The sequence below is a fragment of the Silurus aristotelis genome, assembly GCF_946808225.1.
Source record: "Silurus aristotelis genome assembly, chromosome: 3".
Classification (NCBI taxonomy): Eukaryota; Metazoa; Chordata; class Actinopteri; order Siluriformes; family Siluridae; genus Silurus; species Silurus aristotelis.
In genome coordinates, this window is record NC_139576.1 from 9,358,622 (window position 1) to 9,379,929 (window position 21,308).

Sequence of the window (21,308 nt, forward strand, 5' to 3'; positions counted from 1 at the left end):
AGGAGAGAAGATTCCTATTAGGAATGCAATGCCAATGTGTATTTACTTGCTCACATTATGAGCCTCATAAACATTGATATTGTCATTTATATAAACACCAACTCCATTAAGTCCTAATTTTGTTGAGAACTACTGTCCAGCTACTGGAATGTTCATTAAAGGCCGGATTGGTTTGTAGGGTTTTTGTTTTTTTGTCCTACAAAGAAGTAGTGTGTATGGCTCTGATGTGTGTGTGTGTGTGTGTGTGTGTGTGTGTGTGTGTGTGTGTGTGTGTGTGTGTGTGTGTGTGTGTGTCAGTATGAATGAAAATAAGTCTTCTCAATGGAGCCCATACATATATACATGGGTGAATTGATGCTCATTTAGCAAGGTTTTAAATAAATAAAAATATATATACATATGTTCATTATATGGCAATAAACCATTTTATTTTTACATAGAAAGTAGAGAAAATAATGTCTGGTTAAAATATGAATAAACTTGTATGAGGGTTAGAGAAGCAATGGGCCATTTTGGAGCCAGACCCATGCATGTGGGCAGATCCTTGATTTGAGTGACAGGGGTTTCAGCCAAAAGCAGCCACAGTTCAGGTTTAACTCGGATGAAACGACCAATAGTAATTAATGGAATTTCAAAAGGGGCGTGTCCTGGTGGATTCGGTGGCGGAACAGATGGCGGAGACGGGCAGTGGAGGATTGCGAGCCTGGCCGGCGAAGTGGCGGAGCGGAGAACCAGGGAGAGCCTGAAAAAAAAGGCCGGGCGAGAGAAGCTGAACTTCGTGGGGAAGGAAAAGGGAACGGTTGGGGTTTTTTCCTCGGTGGAGAAGCGCGGGGAGTGTGTCCATTCATTGGTGCTTGAGCGGAAGAGCAGACCGCGGACGGTGTGGGACTTGAGGCCTCGGCTCTGGGACTTCGACTTGGAGAGAGGGCGGGGGGAGGATCCGTTACCGAACCCCTACTCTCTACCGGACTTTACCGGCCTGGTTTAGGAGCTGATTTCCTTCTCCAAAGCCCAGAGAAGATCCGAACTTCAATGTCGGGTCAGTTAAATGGACTAGCCAGCTTAGCGTAAAAGCTAACTGACCGCCCATTCAGAAATAATGGATAGTTAGCTAGCAGATTAGCGAGCGGTTGGGATTGTTAAACGGGGTTGGGTGCTGTTAACTCGGGTTGGGGGTAGTTAATCCGGGTTCTAGGTAGTTATCCGGAATACATTAGCCAGGTGTGTTTATCCTGCAAGCCGTACGGATCCACGCCGGAGTCCCGCTGGACGGTTAGCTGTGCTCTGTACGGTGTTTGTGTGTGAGAAGCGGGCAGCAGTGGTCCGGTCTCCGCGCAGCGTCTCTCCGCCTCTGTAAATGAAGCTCTGATGTCCGAAGTGAACTTGGTGTGAGTTTCACACGACCTGCGGTGTTGGGACTCGGTCCTGAGTGCGCTGCATTATGGGGAATACGGTATCATGCTGCGTGTCTCCCAGCGGAAGTCCGAAACTGCCGCGGGCATCGGAGCGCCTTGAGGACTGTCAGATAAGCGCCGACCTGAGTGAAGACACCGGGCCGTACCTGCAACACATCAGCGACCGGGAGCTGCCCGATGGTAGGTGCTGATTTACCCCCACAGACTGAACACTGACTTACCCCGCAGACTGAACACTGACTTACCCCGCAGACTGAACACTGACTTACCCCGCAGACTGAACACTGACTTACCCCGCAGACTCAACTCAACACCGACTTACCCCGCAGACTGAACACCGACTTACCCCGCAGACTGAACACCGACTTACCCCGCAGACTGAACACTGACTTACCCCGCAGACTCAACACCGACTTACCCCGCAGACTGAACACTGACTTACCCCGCAGACTGAACTCAACACTGACTTACCCCGCAGACTGAACTCAACACTGACTTACCCCGCAGACTCAACTCAACACCGACTTACCCCGCAGACTGAACACCGACTTACCCCGCAGACTCAACTCAACACCGACTTACCCCGCAGACTCAACTCAACACCGACTTACCCCGCAGACTCAACTCAACACCGACTTACCCCGCAGACTCAACTCAACACCGACTTACCCCGCAGACTCAACTCAACACCGACTTACCCCGCAGACTGAACACTGACTTACCCCACAGACTCAACTTTGACTTACCCACAGTCTCTATACTGATCTTCCCTAAAGGTTCTGTGCTTATTTACCCAATGAGTAAGACTTTTTCATTTACCCCACCTGACTTTGACTTACCCCACGGTCCTTTAACTTACCCTGCAGACGCTGTACTTATTTACCCTTCAGGCTTGATATTGGCTTTCTCCACAGGTTCTGTATTGACATACCCCACAGGCACGATACTCCGTCTATCTCCCCCCATGAATGTCTCCTTAAAGTAGATTGCTGCGAAAACCTTCCTGTATCTTTCCCAGGATTTCATCTCTGGCGTTCCTTCTATTTAACCCTGTTCCTATAAATAAATAATTTTGGTTAAAATAATCTCAGGCCAACGTCATCAAGTAATATAAACAGCTAATTTTTTCAATACAGCCTTTTTTCTAGAGTCTTGTCATCTATTTGGTTTTCTTACTCAACTGCCTCAGGTCATGTTTCGGGTTACGGTTAAGGAATACACCGGTGTGTTTTTCTTCCCCGGTGACCCGAGTGGCTCAAATGGGTTCTGTTACTCAACAAAACAAACACCAGCTACTGGCAAACATCAGAACACGGGCTGTTCGAATCACCTCGAAGACTGAGCTTCTTAGTTTTCCCACTGGGGTTGTTTAGAGAATTTACAGCTGTTTGTTTAGACCTCTGGAGACATCCTGCGCAGCTCCACAGAGGGGGATGCACATTCCAGGCTTTGGGTTTTAGCTTTAAGTCTAAACACGTGTTGTGGCATTGGTTGGCACAGTTGCTGTAAGTCTGTATGATAAGGGGCATTCCTGCGTGTTCCCCTGAGATAGCATGAGATGAACAGGAATGTGCAGCGAGCCAGACGAGACTCCCAAATATCTTTGCGACTCCTGACATTCCTGTGAAGTGTTAATTGCTATACCCTCACCCACAGTCCCTCTTTGTATTCTGGAGAATCATCTAGAGTAGATACATTGGATGGCACCAGACACGGAAGGCAAACCCGGAGCTGCACTACTCAGCTGCTTGTAACGGATATGATATACACACTTTGTTTGTCCAGTCTCTCGTGTTGCCCTTTGGAATTGAGAATGCCTTTTAATCCGAGACGTGTGCCCATACCCAGCATTCCAGTATTCTTTAAGTGTGCCCTGCTCCACCCCCTGGGGTTATTTTTGACACGGCAGCATGGCACTCCTAGTTTAGCAGGTTCAGCTGTTGGCAGATTGAGCCTCTTCGAATGAATGTGGCTCAAGCGCAAGATCGCCGTCAGGCATCTGAACCGAAAAAAACGTGACTTTCTTCTGTGTTTATTAGTCGTTCTGACAGGTCGTGAACCTCAGAGGATCGGGCGGAAGAGCAGAGTTTTTCAGATGATTCATTTTGTTTTACACTCTGTTTGTTTTTGTACAGTGGACACCAGTCTGTGTGTCTGCATTACATTTTTTGTTTAAAGTGTAATTCATACAACATCAAAAAGAACACCAGATTCTAATTAAAAGGGGTCAATTTAAATATTTTGGTTTGATTTGTATAGTGCTTTTAACATTGGACATTTTCCCAATGCTTATTTACAAAGATCAATAAATTATAAAATTATGAATACCATTGGATGGTATGTGGAAGAACTTTGAGAGGAACCACGCTCATCTGGGTGGCACCGAATGTCCATTCATTACAGTTACATCATTGGTGAGACGTCCTGATCAGTGATTAGTCCTTAAACTCAGAACAGTTCATTCAAATTGTGATCCTGAGCCATTGTAGCTTACTTGATGAATGAGGAAAATGAGAGAGAGAGAAGGTTGGATGGTGTGAAGATGGTGAAGCAGGAAGTGAATAGGATTAGTATGGAGGAAGTGAGGGCAGCAATTAAAAGGATGAAGAGTGGAAAGTGACATTACAAGTAGAAATGTGGAGATGTTTGGGAGAAATGGCAGTGGAGTTTTTTAACAAGATTCTGTAAGGTAAGAGGATTGGAGGAATGGAGAAGGAGTGTGCTGGTAAAGATCTTTAAGAATAAGTGAGATGTTCAGAGCTGCAGTAACTACTGGGGAATAAAGTTGATCAGTCATGCCACGAAGTTATGGGAAAGAGTAGTGAAAGCCAGGCTGAGAGAAGAGGTGACCATCTGTGAGCAACAGTATGGTTTTATGCCAAAAAAGAGCACTACAGACTAGGGATGCACCGAAATGAAAATTCTTGGCCGAAACCGAAAACCGGAAAAAAAGGAAAACAAGTCCGAAAACCGAAAGAAATTATGCCAATTATTATTACCATTGCATTTATGGCTATGACCGTGTACTAAACTTACTAAAATCAAGGCATTTCAATTGCATAAATTAATATTAAAGTTTCAGAGAATAAATCAATTACAAATTATGAAAATATTTATTTATAGCACATTGCAACAATGCACAGGATAAAATAAATAAAAATTTTAACTTAAATGTTTAACTTAAATGCACTCATGTGTACATTAAATAATAATGTACAGGCCCTCTGTCCTGCTGAAAGATTGTAAAATTAAATATGTTCTTTCATAAAAACAAAGTGCATTCAGAACAAGTGCAACTGCTTAAAGATACAACAATACAACAATATCACTGGGAAACTTCCTGCCTTCTTAAAAACGTCCGCCACAGACTGAGTGCGCATGCTCAGAGGGGTTTTGCTTTTCTGTGCGTTTGCGTTCCTCCCATATTCAGCATAGCGATCGGGATGTTTGGATTTCAGGTGATAAATTAAACCCGACGTGGAGAAAGTCTTTGCAGACGCACCCCACCTTGAAATTTTAGTGTTTTGCAAATCGCTATCCGTGGGTCTTTCTCAGATATACTGAAATACGTCCACACCGCATACATGTTGTTTTAGACAAGCACGTGCAGGCGCGGTTTCTGTTTGCGTCATCACAACAAACTGTTTCAGCCGTGTTTTTTTCGGTGATCAAAGTATTTTCGGTGGCCGAATATTCGGTGCATCCCTACTACAGACGCATTAATATTTTCTTTGGTGGTGGTGGTGGACATGTATAAGGACAGTGTGACAGCAGTGAAGTGTGCAGTAGGAACGACAGACTTGTTCAAGGTGAAGGTTGGGTTGCAAAGATCGGATCTAAGCCCTTTCCTGTTTGCAGTGGTGATGGACAGGTCAGACGGGAGTCTGCGTGAACAATGAAGTTTGCGGATGATATTGTGATTTGTGGTGAGAGTAGGGGGCAGGTTGAGAAGAGCCTGGAGAGCTGGAGGTACGTGCTGGAGAGAAGAGGAATGAAAGTCAGTAGGAGTAAGACAGAGTACATGTGTGTGAATGAGAGGGGGGGCAGTGGAGGGGTGCGGTTGCAGGGAGAAAAGGTGGAGGAGTTCAGGTACCTGGGGTCAACAGGTCAACAGGAGTCCAAAAGTAATGGAGAGTGTGTTAGAGAAGTGAGGAAAAGAGTGCAGGCAGGGTGGAGTGAGTGGAGAAGAGTGATAGCAGGAGTGATTTGTGATAGAAGAGTATCTGCAAGAGTGAAAGGGAAAGTTTATAGGAATGTGGTGAGACCTGCGATGTTGTATGGTTTAGAGACAGTGGCATTGAGTAAAAGACAGGAGGTGAAGCTGGAGGTAGCAGAGCTGAAGATGTTGAGGTTTTTCATTGGGAGTGATGAGGATGGACAGAATTAGAAATTAGAATTAGAAATTAGAGGGACAGCACATGTAGGACATTTTTGAGAGGTGAGGGAGGCGAGATTGAGATGGTTTGGTCATGTGCAGAGGAGGGACATGGGGAATATCTGTAAAGAAGAAAAGAGAACTTTATCTAGAGGTTTGGTGTCAGAATAACACAAAACAACGACAGACTAAGCAATCTAGCGATCTAACCATTAATGCCATCTGTGTCTGAATATAGGCTTCTGGGACAGTGTGTTGTTTTTTTTTTTAAGGTGACTTTTGGCAGATTTGGCAACCTGGTGACTGACCATTTTAAAAGGCCCGATGCTGCTTGTAAAGTCTGGAGGTTAAACTGTACACTCCTCAGTTAACAAACAAATGTTCAAAATTGTTCCCAAGCCTTTTCCCTTGTTTTCTTTTGCAGAGTAAGAAAGCAAAAACCAAACAAGCCCTTAAAGATTGGATGCAGACTTTTCCTGCTCTGCCCCCAAGGAGGACACGGGTCATCGCTGTCTTGCTCTTCTGCAGGGTTTCTCCATTCCATTGATCAACAATTAGCACAAATCAATACCTGTGTTCATCAAGTGTGCCTGTCTTTTGCTGATGTCCTCTTTTTTTCTGTTCTAAAGCTGGTGTTAAAGCTGTCAATGAGTAAATTAGATATTTACCAGTATGCAGATTTTATTCCGTTTTAATTCTATTCAGATACAGTGAGGAAAATAAGTATTTGAACACTCTGCTATTTTGCAAGTTCTCCCACTTAAAAATCATGGAGGGGTCTGAAATGGTCATCGTCGGTGCATGTCCCCTGCGAGAGACATAATCTAAAAAAAAAATCCAGAAATCACAATGTATGATTTTTTAGCTATTTATTTGTATGATACAGCTGCAAATAAGTATTTGAACACCTGTCTATCAGCTACAATTCTGACCCTCAAAGACCTGTTAGTCTGCCTTTAAAATGTCCACCTCCACTACATTTATTATCCTAAATTAGATGCACCTGTTTGAGGTCGTTAGCTGCATAAAGACACCTGTCCACCCCATACAATCAGTAAGAATCCAACTACTAACATGGCCAAGACCAAAGAGCTGTCCAAAGACACTAGAGACAAAATTGTACACCGCCACAAGGCTGGAAAGGGCTACGGGAAAATTGCCAAGCAGCTTGGTGAAAAAAGGTCCACTGTTGGAGCAATCATTAGAAAATGGAAGAAGCTAAACATGACTGTCAATCTCCATCGGACTGGGGCTCCATGCAAGATCTTACCTCGTGGGGTCTCAATGATCCTAAGGAAGGTGAGAAATCAGCCCAGAACTACACGGGAGGAGCTGGTCAATGACCTGAAAAGAGCTGGGACCACTGTTTCCAAGGGTACTGTTGGTAATGCACTAAGACGTCATGGTTTGAAATCATGCATGGCACGGAAGGTTCCCCTGCTTAAACCAGCACATGTCCAGGCACGTCTTAAGTTTGCCAATGACCATTTGGATAATCCAGAGGAGTCATGGGAGAATGTCATGTGGTCAGATGAGACCAAAATAGAACTTTTGTGTCATAATTCCACTAAACGTGTTTGGAGGAATAAGAATGATGAGTACCATCCCAAGAACACCATCCCTACTGTGAAGCATGGGGGTGGTAGCATCATGCTTTGGAGGTGTTTTTCTGCACATGGGACAGGGCGACTGCACTGTATTCAGGAGAAGATGACCGGGGCCATGTATTGCGAGATTTTGGGGAACAACCTCCTTCCCTCAGATTAGAGCATTGAAGATGGGTCGAGGCTGGGTTCTCCAACATGACAATGACCAGAAGCACACAGCCAGGATAACCAAGGAGTTGCTCTGTAAGAAGCATATCAAGGGTCTGGCGTGGCCTAGCCAGTCTCCAGACCTAAACCCAATAGAGAATCTTTGGAGGGAGCTCAAACTCCGTGTTTCTTAGCGACAGGCCAGAAACCTGACTGATCTAGAGAAGATCTGTGTGGAGGAGTGGGCCAAAATCCCTCCTGCAGTGTGTGCAAACCTGGTGAGAAACTACAGGAAACGTTTGACCTCTGTAATTGCAAACAAAGGCTACTGTACCAAATATTACCATTGACTTTCTCAGGTGTTCAAATACTTATTTGCAGCTGTATCATACAAATAAATAGTTACAAAATCATACATTGTGATTTCTGGATTTTTTTTTTTTAGATTATGTCTCTCACAGTGGACATGCACCTACGATGACAATTTCAGACCCCTCCATGATTTCTAAGTGGGAGAACTTGCAAAATAGCAGGGTGTTCAAATACTTATTTTCCTCACTGTATATTGTTGTAGCGTGTTTCAACAATGGACATTGTTTACAGAGATAAAGAGGTTATAACATTTTTATGTATATGTTAGTGCCTATAAGTTCGACAGTAGTGAGAAAAAACTCTCAGTTTGTAAAGAAACCTTGATTCAGATTCAGAAGGGAACCCATTTTCATCTTGGTGACACACAATGTCCATTCATTATTGTTTTGTCATTGTTGAGGTGTGCTGTTCAGTGACGTATTAATTGAAAAGGTTGTAAGGATCCCAAAGTGGTCACATGAGACAAACCTTGCAAATCCAGCTGCACGGAGATGTGCAGGATGAGCCGTCATCTCTCGCAGCACCATGCTTGCGCTGTGTCTTGGCTGTAATTTTTATAAATCTGAGGCCAATCATTCATTTATCCACCAATCCACAGCCTCATCCATCCACTCACCTCTTCATCCAACCCATCCACCCTCCCTCGGTAAATGGGCAGGGTTGTAATGGATCAAGAGCCCATCCCAGAAATCCTGGATAGGACATCAGTTCACCCACATATTCAAACACTCCTTCATTGTCTAAGGTAGCCAATCAATGGACTCCAGAAAGATGGATTTCTAGAACTGTGAGGTAGTAACTCTTACTTGCAGAGATGGCCTTCCATGGGGATGAGACTCAAAGGGTAATTAATTCGAACACCCCAGACTCGATGATGTCTTGCTGAAACGGACATGTCTGTCTCTTCAGGCTCTGTGCACACTTCCACAGGCAGTGGTAGCTCAGTGGTTGAGATGTTTGACTACTACTGACTGGAAAGTGCCACTATCGGGAATTTGAGCAGGGCCTTTAACCCTCAACTGCTCAGATTGAATAAATTAGGTTAATTTTATTTATTTTTTCTTTCAGTAAACGCGTGAGGTGGATTAGACCCACTTTTATTTCTCCCTTCCTGGTATGTGTGGTGTAGGGGGCTGTAAAGAGTGTTGCTACTGTGTTCTCCTCTGGTTCTACAATGCACTCGTTGTGTCCGTCTCCTCCCCTCGGTACCACGGCTGGTGCACGGAGCAGCAGCACTATGCTGTGTGTAGCAGTAAAGATATGCACTGGTTCTGCCTGCATTACATGACTCGCCCTATATACCCATAAAGCTCCAGTTTAAGTTCTCATGCCATTTATGACACCGGTGTCTTACATTATGTTTCACACACTGTAGCATTTAAAGTGCGTTCAACGATTTCGTTAATCAAGTTAATAGACTTATTCAACCTTTTTTTTTCCCTCTTTAGATCTAGCTCACGAGTCCAATCCTTCAGACCATGCTCGTGCTAGCACCATCTTCCTGAGCAAGTCCCAAACAGACGGTGAGTTATCAACAGCACACACGGTTCTGCTTCTGCACTGAAGAATTTTGTAATTGCTTTTTTTACCGCAGGGAAGTTATTATTTTACACTCTTTTTTACTTGAGGCACTCAACGTCCTTTCTTATACATCTAGATTGATTTATACATCAAGATTTCATCCCTTTATCATTTGCTCTGCTATGTTACTATGCCTCATATCTCATTCTCCACCTCGCCGCTTTGCACGTTACTTTATAATTATCACGTGATCTCTGTATAATCACGTGAACGAGGTCGCCAGACATTTTTACCTCAGTTTTTATGCACAGTGCATTTCTATATCTTTATATTTGCTCACCGTGTCACTGATCCCCTTTAAGCTTTCATGTGAGTAAAAGAACAAAAGATTTTGCCTTCAAATGTATAAAAGTATCAAAACTTTTTATAATTTATTATGGCTTTAATGTTCCTATTATCATTTTTATCATTTTACCTTAATCATCTCGGTTTGTGTGAAAAGAATGTTACTCTTAACACACAAATCTATTCAAACACTGATTGATCTTTATTCAAATTATCATGAGCCCAAAACCTTCGTTTCAACTACTTCAAAACAAAAATTTGCCAAACAAGGCCACAGGTGTTGTGGTGAGTTCGAGTCAGGAGTTTCTTCATCATTTATTTCTCTGTAAATGTTCTGCTTGCTGTTTAACTGATGCTGAACTGTACGTTAGTGTGAGTAGATTCCACCAAGCGCCAGTCAAAACAAGTTTAAAACAGAGTGCACGCTCGACCCTGATTGGTGGATTGCTGCGTAATTGACCGGTTAAATTTTTTATCCTCATAAATAAAAAGGAACGACTGAATGTAGTTGAGTAAAAAGTGAGATATATATATATATATATATATATATATATATATATATATATATATATATATATATATATATATATAATTTTTGTGTTTATATATTATTATTATTGTTTTGGGGTTTTTTTTGTGTATGTATATCCATGAAATAACTATCCACTGTTTAAGGTTAAAGAAAAAAAGCTGTATGACTTGAAAACAGTATTTATTTAGTAAAATTAAAATCGTGTTTTAAAAAAAAAAGTGGGTCTGCATTATTTAAAAAAAAAAAAACATTTTTAATATTGTGACATGACTAAACTTTTTTTTTTAATTCCTTTTTTTCCCCTTTAGTCCGGGACAAGAGGAAAAGCAATCATATAAACCATGTAAGTCAGCTCTATAACAGCGCTCACCAACATTTATTTATTTATTTATTATTATTATTTATTTTTCTCTCCACGGACCCCGAGGGAGGGGCAATAATGTGCAAGGCAATAATGTGCATATCATATTACAAGTATTCATATTATGTGATTTAATTATTACATATATAATGAGAAACTCGACTCACCGTAATGCAGAATCATTGCGAGCTCCATTTATCGATGCATAGAGGGGAAAAAAAACACGATTTAAACAGCTGCAGGGAATTGACATATTTGGAAGTGAACATTAAAAAAAAACAGCAGTTTGATAAAATGGAAAGAAAATAAACATTAGAAAGTGTTTTTTCTCTGTGTGCAGCTCGGTACTGGTCCATGGCAGGGAGGTTGGGAACTAATGCTCTATAATACTGCAGTTCTACTTTACAATATGAAAAAATCAGGTATTTGTGTTTTTAAAGATTTTTAATTTTTTTTCGTCTCAGGTCTCTCCAGGTCCCCTCTCCAAAAAATACAGCTCATGCTCGACAATATTCATCGATGACAGTACGGTCAGCCAGCCCAACCTGAAAAGCACAATAAAATGGTGGGTTTAATTGACATGGTACAGTCCACACAGTCATATTTCCTGTCACTATACACCTTAAATATGTTGCTATATAAATACAATCAAATTAGTACCAAAACCATTATTTATAAACGTCTGTCACATACGCATTCATACAGAGTATGACGTAGTGAAATGCTTTTTACGACTGTCCACAGTGTAAATAGTCACTTGCTTTGATTTATTGTCTTTATATGAATCTTCCCTCTCTCTTCTGTCTCTCCAGTGTTACTCTAGCAATATATTATCATATTAAAAACAGGTATGTACCCAGTTTTTTAACATTTTTATTCTTATTTCTTGCATAAGTCATTTTCGTCGATTTAAAAATGCCGAAATCTTTCTCATTGGCGCCCCCTACAGGGACTCTGACAGATCGCTGGACATATTTGATGAGAAGAAACATCCTCTGTCTGTAAGTACGTCCTCCTTCGAGACGGTCAGATGGTTCAGCTCGTTTGCTTGTACTGACTGAAATCCGCTCTTCGGCTTGAAAGTATTTTTACATACGGTGCATCGGGTTCAGTGTTTAGTATGATGCTATTCCTGGTGTTCCACGTGCCCTGGAGGTGTTTCTTATACCGTGTAACATTTCTGGGACCTCGTTATTCTACACGGTGCTCGTTTACACGTTAACAGCTGTGTGTGAAATGTGATTGCAGAGGGAGCAAGTTCCCGATGACTACTCGCGCACAGACCCCGAACACAAGCTCATCTACCGGTTCGTCAGGACGCTGTTCAGCGCCGCTCAGCTCACCGCCGAGTGCGCCATCGTCACTCTGGTGAGAGTGGCAGCAACACACGGGCATCAAATTATCACTCTAAACAACACAGTAACTGATTAAACATACAGCGTAAGAGGGTTAAGTTCATTCCCTACCTCATGTCACATCCTACTGTGTTTATCATAGAAAAAGAAATGTGATTTTATACTTTACAGAACAGTGAATTTCTTTCTTCGCATATCCAAGTGATGTTAGGAAGCTGAGGTCAGAGCACAGGGTCAGCCGTGATACAGTGCACTGAAGCAGCAAGGGTTAAGGGCCTTGGCAATTACCCCCCAGATGAAGTTTCTATAGGAACAGTGTCTCTTTGCAACCCTAATTTCAAGTATATCTAGAAGGAACCTGGTTAATAAAACACAGCCGAGTTCAAGTTTTAATATCCGGAGGAAGGTAAATATTTACACCCAAGTGCTTTACAGAGATGTGTTTTACTAATCCACATTTTATACCAACAAACCTTTTATATCATGTATTTTCATAGGATTTATAAATTAATAAATAAAAAACATCGGATGTCCACTAGATGGCAGCAGATTGCTATTAACGGATCAGGGTGGATCGTGTCGGTACAAAATTGAGACATGGTATTTTTTTTAACTAAAAAATACCATGTCTCAATTTGTCTCAAAAGTCAGGATCTAATCGGAATACACTATGTGAAAAAGAGCATACGTTTAATTTTGTACATGCGCTATTCATCTGAACGGTTCAGACACCCTGTAGTTTTATTTCACGCTCGTTGAAAGGTTAAGTTCTTCTGAGACTGTATGAGAGCTGTCACGCTTCACTGTTTGCTGCAGGTGTATTTGGAGCGACTGCTGACATACGCCGAGATGGACATCTGCCCGTGTAACTGGAAGAGAATTGTCCTGGGCGCCATCTTACTGGCCTCCAAAGTCTGGGATGATCAGGCTGTGTGGAATGTAGACTACTGCCAGATCCTCAAAGACATCACTGTTGAAGACATGTGAGTGAGGGAGTGAGTGAGTGAGTGAGTGAGGGGGAGGAGGTGGTGCACTGTTAATATAATTACATGCAGTGTATGGAAGTGTAAGCATAAATACAGTATAATAAGTATGTGTGGAGTTGAGGGTTTATACTAAGACGCATAACACACACAAATTGTGAAAGTCAATCAAACGGAATACAAACTGAGTTTTATTGTTTTTGTACAGTATGAAATGACTGCTTGGTACCGGTCGGCTCGGTACTGCTCGGTGGTTGGAGACCTGTTTTACAACAAAGCTTTTGATAATTTCTTTCTTTTTATTATTATTTTTTAAATACATTAAATCTAAATACGATATACTCAGTGTTTGCTTGCACACCTTGTTTTCAGCTGTTTGTTTGTGCGCGTGCATGTGTGTGCGCGTGCGTGCGTGTGTGTGTGCGCGTGCGTGCGTGTGTGTGCGCGTGCGTGCGAGGCCGTGTGCTCCATCGGTTCTATTTTCATCCTGTCTATTGAAGTTGGCTTTGTGAGTCTCTGTGCCGGTCGGACTCGAGTGCTCTTAGCATCCAAGCATAATGGCCCAGGCTCTCGCCTACTCCATTTGTTGCCCCTGGTGACTGGTAGCCCCTCTCGCCCTCGCTTTCTTCCCGTCATACCCCGTGTATCTTCTCCCTAAAGCATCCGGGCCGCCGTCTCCACGGCGACAGGCTCACCGTCGTCTCTCAGTTGTACAAGGAGAAATGCTGAGAATTCGAGGTTGACCGATACGGGTTCGTCTCTGGCCGAGGCTGAAATTTAGAATTCAGGGCAACCCCTAAAAATCTTTTTAAAAAAGCCCAAAATCCTTTGATCGAAAAAGGAAACAAACAAAAAAAATGAACACGATGAATCGGTCGACATTTACTGCGAAATGTTCACTCCATCACCAGTAGGGGTTTGTAAAGAACATTGATACGCTGGATGTCCAGTGAGGACTCGCATCAATCGCTCACGTCCTGTTTGGCTCTTTTTAGTGTCTGTATTAAAGTCTTTGAGAGACACCACCCCACAGAAGTGTGTGTTTTCTGGCTCACACACTATGTAGTGCACAAAGGTGCGCTAAATTATTTACATTTTGACACGTGTTGATTCAATTCAGCGTTTTAGAGTTGTATAAAGACGTGGTGTAAACTTTGTGCAATATCGAAATGAAAGGTTGAAAGGCGAAGTAATGAAAGTAATTAAATAATGAATAAAGCAGACTGGCCGATGTGGTTGTAAAACGTAGCGGATTTGGAATCTATTTGAACGTGACATCAAAAAGCATTGAATGTGGAAGGTAATCATATCGCTTCTTAAAGAACTTATATGATTTCTGCATAAATATACATTGATCAGGCGTAACTTTATATCGTGTCGGTCTTCCTTTCGCTGCCAAAACAGTCGTCTAGACGTCACAACGTGGCTCTTGTTAAAACTCGCTCAAATGCTTACGCCATTTTTCCTGCTTCTAACACGTCAACTTTGAGGACCTAATGTTCACTTGCGGTCTAATAAATCGCACACACTAACAGGTGCCACGATGAAGAGATAATCAGTGTTTATGCATATTTGTGTTGCATGCGTATAATTTTTTATTCACAATCCCCTCTTCACCAGGAACGAGATGGAGAGACACTTCCTGGAGCTCCTGCAGTTCAACATCAACGTCCCGGCTAGCGTCTACGCCAAGTATTATTTTGATCTGCGTTCGCTGGCAGACGACAACAACCTGAGTTTTCCTCTGGAGCCTCTGAGCAAAGAGCGTGCGCAGAAACTCGAGGTAAGGGACAACCCGAGCCACCCGCTACACGTGACGGCATTCTGCGATTTTAACAGTTCTCGCGTGTGTTTTCGGTGCAGGCCATCTCCAGACTGTGTGAGGATAAGTACAAAGATCTGAGCAGAACCGCCATGAGGAGATCCTTCAGTGCTGACAACCTGGTGGGCATCCGCAGATCCAACGCCGTGCTCTCCTAGATCACGCTCGTGATCATAACCCGCTTCGGACTCTTTTCTCCTGTCCTCCGGTAGAGATCTCTCTCATCGGTCCCCCTGCAACAAACAATGACATGTCTACATGGAAACAAATTGACTTATTTTTTATTTTTTTTGCTTTTTGCTTACTATGTAGGCTACTAGCTGTGAAATCTGTCAGTTTTTAATTGAAATCGATTGCATATGGAGTATTTTAAATAAACACTAATACCACACGTGTAAAACTGGTCGATGTTTTGATGTGCAGGTTACCGAAACTGCACGATCCAATATAATTTCATATATTGCTGTGTGTGTGTGTGTGTGTAAAAAAAAAAAAAATTTTATATATATATATACATACACACACACATATACACAGCACATCCGGAAAGTGTTCACAGTGCTTCACTTTTTCAGCCTTTATTCCAAAATGAACAAAAAGAAGTTTATTTAAAATCTTTGCAAATTTATTCAGAATAAACAAATGAAATAATCACATGTACATGAGTATTCACAGCCTTTGCCATGACACTCAGAATAGAGCTCAGGTGCATCCTGTTTCCACTGATCTTCCTTAAGATGTTTCTACAACTTGATTGGAGTCCACCTGTGGTCAATTCAGTTGACCGGAAATAAGGTCCTACAGTTACAGTGCATTCTGGTGGTTCAAAACTTCATCCAGTTACGGATGATGGAGGCCACTGTGCTCACTGGGACCTTCAATGCTGCAGAAATGTTTGTTCCCTTCCACACATCCTGTCTCAGAGGATGAACTTCTTGGTTTGTGCTTTGACATGCACTGTTAACTGTGGGACATCATATAGGTGTGTGTGTGTGTGTGTGTGTGTGCGCGTGCGTGCCTTTCCAAATCATGTCCAATCAAATGAATTAAGCACATGTGTGAACTCCAATCAAATTATAGAAACATCAAGACACTCAAAATTAAAAATGAGTTCAATTATGAGTGTCATGGCAAAGGCATACTTACCTCTGTGTGTGTGTGTGTGTGTGTGCACAAATATGTATGTAACTGTGTGTATATATAAAATGACTTCTTGTATCTGAGTGCCTGTGGTTAATCAGGTGAAGTGGTCAGTGTTTAAGACACTGTGTGACTGATCAGAAGGTTGTGGGTTTAAGCCCCTGTTTTTGGCTGACACTCTTGGGGCCCCTAAACAAGGCCCTTAGCCCTCAATGCTCCACGGGCTCTGGCGTCACAGGGATGCGAAGAAAGCATTTCCCTGTGAAGAACATTTTTTTTTTCTTTAATCAGAACTTGAAATATTCCTATAAAATTGGCAGTAGACGAACAAGTACAAAAAAAACTGCTTGGAAAAAAGTCTAAATGAGAGAAATGCACTTAAACGTTCTTCAGCAGGTTCACAGACATGAAGTTTATGTTGCAACTCCTGGGCCCCTGAGCAAAGGCCCTTGTTTTAAAAATGTACATTAAATATTAAACCAGGAAAACGGTTTGATTAAAGACGGCAATCCAGAAACCAGATCGCGCCATCGTTTTATTCTCTACAAATAAGAGAAAGCAATGAAACACAACACTCCAGTTGTCATAAATATCTAAATCTTTTAAAAATCTCAGCAATCAACATTTTGTAAAAAAAAAAAAAAAAAAAAAAGTATTTACACACAAGAGCAGCTCGTTATTAAAGAAATGTCCGGATACTGGATTTACACACAGGGCAAAACGAATATGTACACTCTCATAGAACCAAGAAACAACTGTGTTTTTGATCAGATTTAAAGGTTAATTTCTGCTCAGATCTACAAACGCATCATCACACACACACACACACACACACACACACACACACACACACACACACACACACACAGAGGTCCTGAAGAAGAGAGAAGAACTGGCCAGGAAGCCTGAAATCCTCTGACAAATCGGTTTTAGAAAATGAACCGTGAACTGATTTGCATCTGATTTAATTCAAGAAATCATGAATAAGGTGTGGAGTCGAGCACAGAAGTTCTAAAAAGACCCAGCAGAACACAAATGACCACTAGATGGGAGTGAAGCTTAGGGATGTGAAGTCCATCAACATCTCAGATTTTCTGTTCACTTATAGTTTAGGATTTGTGTTTTGTTTTCTAAAATATTCAGGAGCAAAAATCTACCCAAAGTTTCAGATTCATCATCAGTGTTTCATCAGCCAAATAGTAAACCGTGCACTGGACTATCTGTGATAATCAGTCAATGACTTGTCTTACCAGCGAGCGTGTTCTCAGGCGTGTTCTCTGTGGACGCTGTATGAAATGAGACTTGATTTGGTCCACTGTTTTTCTCCATCGTTTCTGAATTCTTTTCACAATTATATACAGGACGTTTGGCGTAATCCCGTCACGGCACGTATCGTTTACCAGCGAAACCCATTCGATGACGTGGAATTGAAAAATAAAAAAGGTCCCTGTTCTGGTGAAAATATTCCACCTCTGGTTTCCATTATAAAAGCACAAACACACACACACAGTTGGGGCATTCCCTGTAGATCACAATGTGAAAGGAACAAATATTTACATACACAAATAAATAACATGCCCACAAGAATCGTTAAGTGGGACACGGTCTCTAGTAGCTCCTGTGATTTTTTTTCTTCTTTTCCCAGCATGGTTTCGGCCAGGAGATCATTCTCCAGTTTATTCCTTAATGTTTTTTTTTTTTCTTCCTTTTTTTTTTTGCATCCAAAAGTCCAAAATTCCATTTGATCACATTGTATCCGCATATGAAAAAACGATCAGTTTGTTAAGATCCTTCATGTTAAGTTCTGTTCGATCAGACGTGAGACGGTGGAGCTGATTTGTGGTAGGATCCGGGTGGTGCTGATCCGACTCGAGCAGTGAGTGCCGTGCTGGCTTCGCTGTACATAGAAGAAGCTGAGGCGGGGGGCTTTCTGGCCCTGCACGGGTAGCAGCGGGCCGCAAACCTGCGCCATGAATCCAATGTCTTTCCTGACCAGATCCATACCCCAGAGGTGGTGCCCACCACCAAGCACATGAAATACTTAAGCATGAACACTGCATATTCGGGCCCTAAACCGAGCTGCTGGCGCTCTGAGGGACAGGTACAGGCAAGTGCCTGCTCCCAGCCTGGTCTGTAGTGCTGCTCGTAGACTAAGCATGCCACCACGATGGTTGCTGGGACAGTATAGAGCACGGTGAACAGGCCAATGCGAATCATCAGCTTCTCCAATTTGTCCGTCTTGGTGCCACCCTGCTTGATGACGCTGCGGATGCGAAAGAGCGACACGAACCCGGCCAGCAGGAACAGTGACCCAGAGAAGAGGTAGACTACTAGGGGTGCTAGCACGAAGCCTCGCAAGCTCTCCAGACTCTGGTTGCCCACGTAGCAGATTCCAGCGACAGGGTCTCCATCTACAGAGCTGAGGGCCAGCACAGCAATCGACTTGACGCTGGGGATCAGCCACGCTGCTAGATGAAAGTACTGCGAGTAGCCAGCGATGGCTTCGTTTCCCCACTTCATCCCTGCGGCCAAGAACCAGGTGAACGACAGCACCACCCACCAGATTGAGCTGGCCATGCCGAAGAAGTAGACGAGCAGGAAGACTAGCGTGCACAGAGCCGGGCCGGTAGTGTCGTACAGGATGTGTTGCTGCTCCCCAGAGCCGCCGCACGCCACCCGTTCGTGGCCCGCGAGCAATCGCACGATGTAGCCCAGTGACACAAAGAGGTAGCAGGCGGCCAGGAAAATGATGGGGCGCTCAGGGTACTTAAAGCGCTCCATGTCGATAAGGAACGTAGCCACGGTGGTGAGGGTGGAGATGAAGCACAGTACCGACCACAATCCGATCCAGAAGGTTGTAAAAGCGCGTTCATCTTGGGAAAAATAGGGATGGTGGCAGGGGAGGGCACAGTTGGGCAGCGAGCCGGTGTGCACGTGGTTGTACAGAGGATGGGCCTCCTTTTTAATCGGGACCAAAGGCTCACGGCAGCGGCATTCCCGGTCACACTTCTGATTTGTACCAGATTTGGCTGTGGATCGGTGCCTGTTTGGACCCTTAGGGGTAGGTTTGGGGAACGAGGGTGACAGGGTTGTTGTCTCACTGTTGTTCTGATCCATGCACAGCCGGTCTGGGTCACCCAGTACAGGAAGCTGTTCACAACTCATCCGCTCGGGCCACTCGAACCCGTACTGGATCATGAGAGGCGAGCAGCCCTTCTTGGCCCTCTCGCAGACAGAGCGGCATGGCGGCAGAGGTTTTTTATAGTCTGGGAGGCAGATAGGGGTGTACATGCTGCAAAGAAAAAACAGCAAATCCGGAGAGCAACGTATTCGAACCAGAGGCCAAAACTGATGCACCTCTAATCCCACCTCCTCCTGCGTGTCATGGTTGAACTGATTGGGCATGTAGGTGAGATTATAGCCGATTCCTTTGCACATGGGCACCGTAATGGGCTCACACACGATGTTCTTGGAGGCTCCGAGGGCCAGATGTGGCAGCTCCAAGACGAGCAAAGCGAGCAGCCGGAACACCAGTGCAGAGACGGAAAACTTCTCCATGGTCAAATATCCAATAGTCACAAATATCAGAGGAAAGGGGAGGGAAATGTCTCTTTACTCTTTGAGCGTTTTCTCAGCTCAGGATCCGGTTCCTAATTTATTACCAGGCTTCGGAAAGAAGAAATCCCTGAAGGAAAGCGGAATTGCTCCAGCAGCATCTCCACGGCCACATAAATCACAGCTCACTTTCATTCCAGACCTGAAGATCACTCTTCACACACACACCATTCTCCTAAAGAAACAGAAAAACAAATCAGTGAGTCACATTCATTTTAAATGTAAAATTAAGGTATAATTATTATTTTGTTTGAAAAAACTGTGTTTCTGGAAGTGATGAACGCACCAGAGGAGCTGCACAAACACACAAATCCTGTTTGGAGTGAAGGTTGTAAAAAAAAAAAAAAAAAAAAAAAAAAAAAAAAGCTTTAAAAGTACAATTTTCCCGTTTTTTTAAATGGATTTTTTGGAAAAATGTTGCTTTCGGATTTCCTCCTGGTTCCTCATGACAGCTGAAGTAAATCCACTATGTGCTCCAAAGCTCTCCAGAGACTCGGTTCTGCTCCTCAGCGACGCTGCGCTTCACGGCAACAGGTTTCAGGTGCTGCTCTTAACTGCGTTTCCTCCTCCTCCTCCTCCTCCTCCTTCTTCTTCTTCTCTCTCTCTCTCTCTCTCTCTCTCTCTCTCTCTCTCTCTCTCTCTCTCTCTCTCTTTCTCTCTCTTTCACTGTCTATCACTCCATACTGGTGTCAAACTATTTCTTATTTATCTCCATAAATCCACACGCACCAAAAACTACTGGAGTTTAAAATCGATTTTTAGTCCAGAACTGGTTTCGGACCGCACGCTCTCTCCGGTGTGTCTCCCCCCAGCGCGCTCCTCTGCGGGCTGCTGAGTCCGTGATTGGAGTACTCGACTAAACCACGCCCAGAATACTTAAAGACCACGCCCCTCCATTACACGCCTCAGTAGGCTGTGTGTAAAAAGGAGGCCGTCGTTCCACCCCCTCCATTTTACCACGCCCCTTTCAGTCAAAAGCAGCCAATCAGAAACAGGTTTTAGAGTGCAACAGGTGCCGTTGTATCAGGAAGGGAAGGGTCCCTCTGTACAGGAAAAGTATAGATGATTAATGTTGTTGTTGTTGTTTTTCATAATAATTTATTCATAATTTCATATATATATATATATAAAACATTATGACTGGTGAAGTGAAGAACACTGATTATATCTTTATCATGGCACCTGTTAGTGGGTGGATTTATTTGGCAGCAACTGAACATTTTGTCCTCAAAGTTGACGTGTTAGAAGCAGGAAAAACGGGCGAGCGTAAGGATTTCAGTGAGTTTGACAAAGACCAAATTGTGACGTCTAGACGACTGGGTCAGAGCATCTCCAAAACTGCAGCTCTTGTGGGATGTTCCTGGTCTGTAGTGGTCAGTGTCTATCAGAAGTGGTGAGGCTCATTGATGCACATGGTGAGAGAAGGCTGGTCCGTGTGGTCCGATCCAACAGATGAGCTCCTGTAGCTCAAACTGCTGAAGAAGTCAGGACTTCTTATTAGGCAGGTGGTCATAATGTTATGCTTGATCAGTGTATATGTATTAAATATAATAATAATAATAATAATAATAATAATAATAATAATAATAATAATGACAACAACAACAACAATAATAATAATACAATATGTCCTTGACTTATAAATCAGTTCCATTCCAGGAGTATGTTAATAAGTTTGTTTTGTTCATAAGTCCAAAAAAGTGAGGTTTATACACCTT

At 43.1% G+C, this 21,308-nt stretch overlaps 2 protein-coding genes across 2 annotated transcripts; one reads left to right on the top strand and one right to left on the bottom strand.

Annotated features, from left to right (window-relative positions):
• The first annotated feature begins 622 nt into the window (after positions 1–622).
• On the top strand, positions 623–15,235 carry ccnyl1 (cyclin Y-like 1). The gene is made up of 10 exons (XM_083537144.1): positions 623–1,595; positions 9,365–9,439; positions 10,623–10,657; positions 11,140–11,240; positions 11,488–11,523; positions 11,625–11,676; positions 11,924–12,043; positions 12,847–13,013; positions 14,634–14,796; positions 14,877–15,235. The coding sequence occupies exons 1-10, from the start codon at positions 1,442–1,444 to the stop codon at positions 14,991–14,993; spliced, it is 1,020 nt and encodes a 339-aa protein (XP_083393270.1). The 5' UTR covers positions 623–1,441; the 3' UTR covers positions 14,994–15,235.
• fzd5 (frizzled class receptor 5) lies at positions 13,189–20,480 on the bottom strand. The gene is made up of 4 exons (XM_083537032.1): positions 19,877–20,480; positions 14,045–19,765; positions 13,444–13,969; positions 13,189–13,385 (listed from the first exon to the last, which is right to left on the bottom strand). Exon 2 carries the CDS (start codon positions 19,531–19,533, stop codon positions 17,788–17,790), a length of 1,746 nt encoding a protein of 581 aa, XP_083393158.1. The 5' UTR covers positions 19,534–19,765; positions 19,877–20,480; the 3' UTR covers positions 13,189–13,385; positions 13,444–13,969; positions 14,045–17,787.
• Between the last annotated feature and the right edge of the window lie 828 nt (positions 20,481–21,308).